General features: G+C 36.6%; 1 protein-coding gene across 1 annotated transcript; it reads right to left on the bottom strand.

Annotated features, from left to right (window-relative positions):
- Positions 1-1119: 1119 nt before the first annotated feature.
- Positions 1120-1935, bottom strand: LOC130589646 (uncharacterized). Its single transcript, XM_057391080.1, has 4 exons — positions 1828-1935; positions 1625-1732; positions 1447-1513; positions 1120-1347 (listed from the first exon to the last, which is right to left on the bottom strand). Exons 1-4 carry the CDS (start codon positions 1923-1925, stop codon positions 1195-1197), a joined length of 426 nt encoding a protein of 141 aa, XP_057247063.1. The 5' UTR covers positions 1926-1935; the 3' UTR covers positions 1120-1194.
- Positions 1936-3120: the final 1185 nt, after the last annotated feature.

Genomic DNA, 3120 nt, shown 5'->3' with positions numbered 1-3120 from the left:
TTTCATTTTCTTGGAATTTATAATCTTTCTCACTTGCCCTTGTTCTAATGTTTGCCATTGAACTGAGAGTTGGAATCCAATTATTAGCATCATTGTAATATTGTTGGAACGATTAGAATTGTGATAGTTTTGTAAAGTAGCATGCTGAAATTCAGCTGTTATGATTTGAGAAATGAGAATGAGACATGATGTAGGTACAGTAGCTTAAATTCATCTATTATGATTTGAGAAATGAGAATGAGATTGTGTTTGATATTTTCATATGTTATTCCCTATTTTCTTTCGCCTCCCAACAATAGATATATTGTTTGCTTCTAAACCACCACTCGTGAAGGTCGCAGTTGGTGGACTGTTGATGCAAGAGAACAATGGTGAAACTGATGCGATTTTTCCATAAATCTATTCTTTGTTAATTAAATAATTAATTCTAATTAATTGTCTCTCACCTCAGAATACCACCACACCACCCCATACCATTCACCAAACCCAACCACTAGTAGAGAAAACGCAATTTGCGTCGGACCTGAGGCGCCCATTTGCGTCGGACTTTGGTGCGACGCCAAAGCCCTCGACGCAAATGACAAGGAAACGATCTGCGTCGCTCGGGAAACGACGCAAATGGATGAGCAATGTGCGTCGCACCTATATACGGTGCGACGCACATTCCCTTCCCAACCAGGCCACCATGAGAAGACAATGTGCGTCGCACATGGCCAAGGTGCGACGCACATTGTGTGTAATTTGCGTCGCACTTAGTGCCATGTGCGACGCAAATTGCTCATATATTTATTTTTTTTTTCGATTTTTTCAGATTTTCTGTTGGTTTGTTTACATATTACTAATATTCGATGATTCAACACTAAACAAACATTCATATTAAATAATTGTGAGGGGAAAATTCGGCAGAGTCTCCTTTTAATATGGATAACCCAAGAAATCGTTGGGAATATATATATATATTAAAACCTGTTTTCAATACATCTCAAATAATCCCAAGCAAGCAAACCAATGTTGCCATATACTCAACCAAAGTTGCAATTATGTACATCTACTACACTTACTACACTAACACTACTTGGCCTTTCTTCTCTCACGAGATGTTGAAAGAATCGCGCAAAATTATCTTTGATTTCGTTGATATCTTCTATGGTGTATGGTTCAACGCTTTTAGGAAAATCCTATAAATATGTTAACTTAGTTAATAAACTTTAAAATCATATAAGTAACCAATTTACAACATATACATACCTTCTTCAAATCATTTGCCTGATAGAGGAAGCGGACGATTTGAAACATGTATTTCATAACGAAATAGCCGCATTCATCTCCTCCCGTTTGTTGAGCACACTACACCACATTGAAATACACATATTAGAATCAAAAAATTAAGAAATATTAAATAGAACTATAAAATGCATATCAAATACAAAACCATAAGAGTTTTACCTTCATAGATACCCAAGACAATTTTGTTGCCTTGATACCTTCAAGGAGCAGGAATGATGTATATGCACTACAACAACAACAACAACAACAATGACGTATATGCGCTAAGTTCTATAAAAGAATTACTAGTTATAAAGTATTTAAAATACATGTAAGAATTATAAGAATTATTAACTACGTATGCAGCGGTTCCTTGATAGCTAAGGATCTATCTGATCTCCTAAGCGAATCAAATACATATACCGTTCTTTTGTATAGAGAAAGGACGAGAAGAATCCAATGTTGACTAAAGCATGCAACAAAATGTGATAAGTTCATATATAAAGATAAAAGGGAAGCATACTTTTCAATGTACGAAAGTTGGAAAATAATAAAGCATACTTTTCAATGTATGGAAGCATGATGTATTTCATATTTCGATTGGCTCTCAATGTCCTTTGCATGTAGTTGATCGAGGCAACTGGTTCATGGTGTAGCATGGTCGCCGAAATCATACTAGGACACATGAAACCAATATTTCGTCTCCATTCACATCACATCATCTGACAAAAGCCTACATCCCAAATATTTATAGTTAGATGCGAATAATAATAATAAATATCAAATTTGATTAGTTTAGAGTTTGAGAAATCGCACATCATAAATACTTGCAAAACGGATACATTAAGCCATTCTCCCGTCAGAAGTTGGAAAACATCTTGTCGGGAGAGAATGATCATCTCATCAGAAGGATAGTTGAAGCAGGAACCCTTCTAACTTCGATAGTAAAAGGCTCATCTGCAGGTTTTTGGCAAAACAAACGATGCATCTCCTTGACCGCATCAGACATATCCTCAAGTGACAGGCTAATCAATGGATCGATGTGCCTATGTGCAGACTCATCGGTGCAAGGATCATTACCAACTACTGTATTCTTTTTCTTCTTCTTTGCACCTTCTTTAGGTATATGTTCCTAATTCAAATCAACTTCTTTTAATTCATATTATATATAAAATAAAGTTGTTTGGTTATTTATATAAATCAAGATTTCTAAGTATATACATTTAGATTTCTTATTATATATTAAATCATAATACTAAACATAAGTTACCTGATTATCTGAAACTAGAAATACAACTCTTTAGGCCATTCTATGACAGAACCCTCGGCTTGACTGAGTTTCGTGATGAATGGAGTAGAGAGTGGAACTGGAACATCTGCGTAATCCACATAATACTCATCAACACTCACTCTCATGGCGTCGTAGCGTGTGATGATGACTCCTGTCGTGGATGAACGGTACCCACAGCTACAATGATCGGTCCCGAGACATCCGCTATTGCCAAGCGACATGGAACTTGACTCTTAACATCCAATAAGAGAAAAATGACATCAATTAAGTGTTTTAGAAGCATAATATAATAATTAGAAATATAAAATGACAATATACCTGCAAATCCGCAAATGGATCATTGCCCCCCGATTGACAGCTACTAGGAACGACTGGAGTGGAAGGAGTCGGTAATGGAAAACCCATTTGCGTCGCATAAGCCATAAACCTTTGCGTCACCAAATCATCTTCGAGTTCATCTCTTCAATAGTCTGCTCTCTAACTCTTTGACTCACTCTAGCCTCCAATGCCTGAATCTCCTCATCATCCATGCCCTTACCCTTGGAGGCACTACTCCCCGATCA

This window comes from Beta vulgaris, chromosome 8 (assembly GCF_026745355.1).
Source record: "Beta vulgaris subsp. vulgaris cultivar EL10 chromosome 8, EL10.2, whole genome shotgun sequence".
Classification (NCBI taxonomy): Eukaryota; Viridiplantae; Streptophyta; class Magnoliopsida; order Caryophyllales; family Amaranthaceae; genus Beta; species Beta vulgaris.
This window is presented reverse-complemented; position numbering and strand designations above follow the sequence as displayed.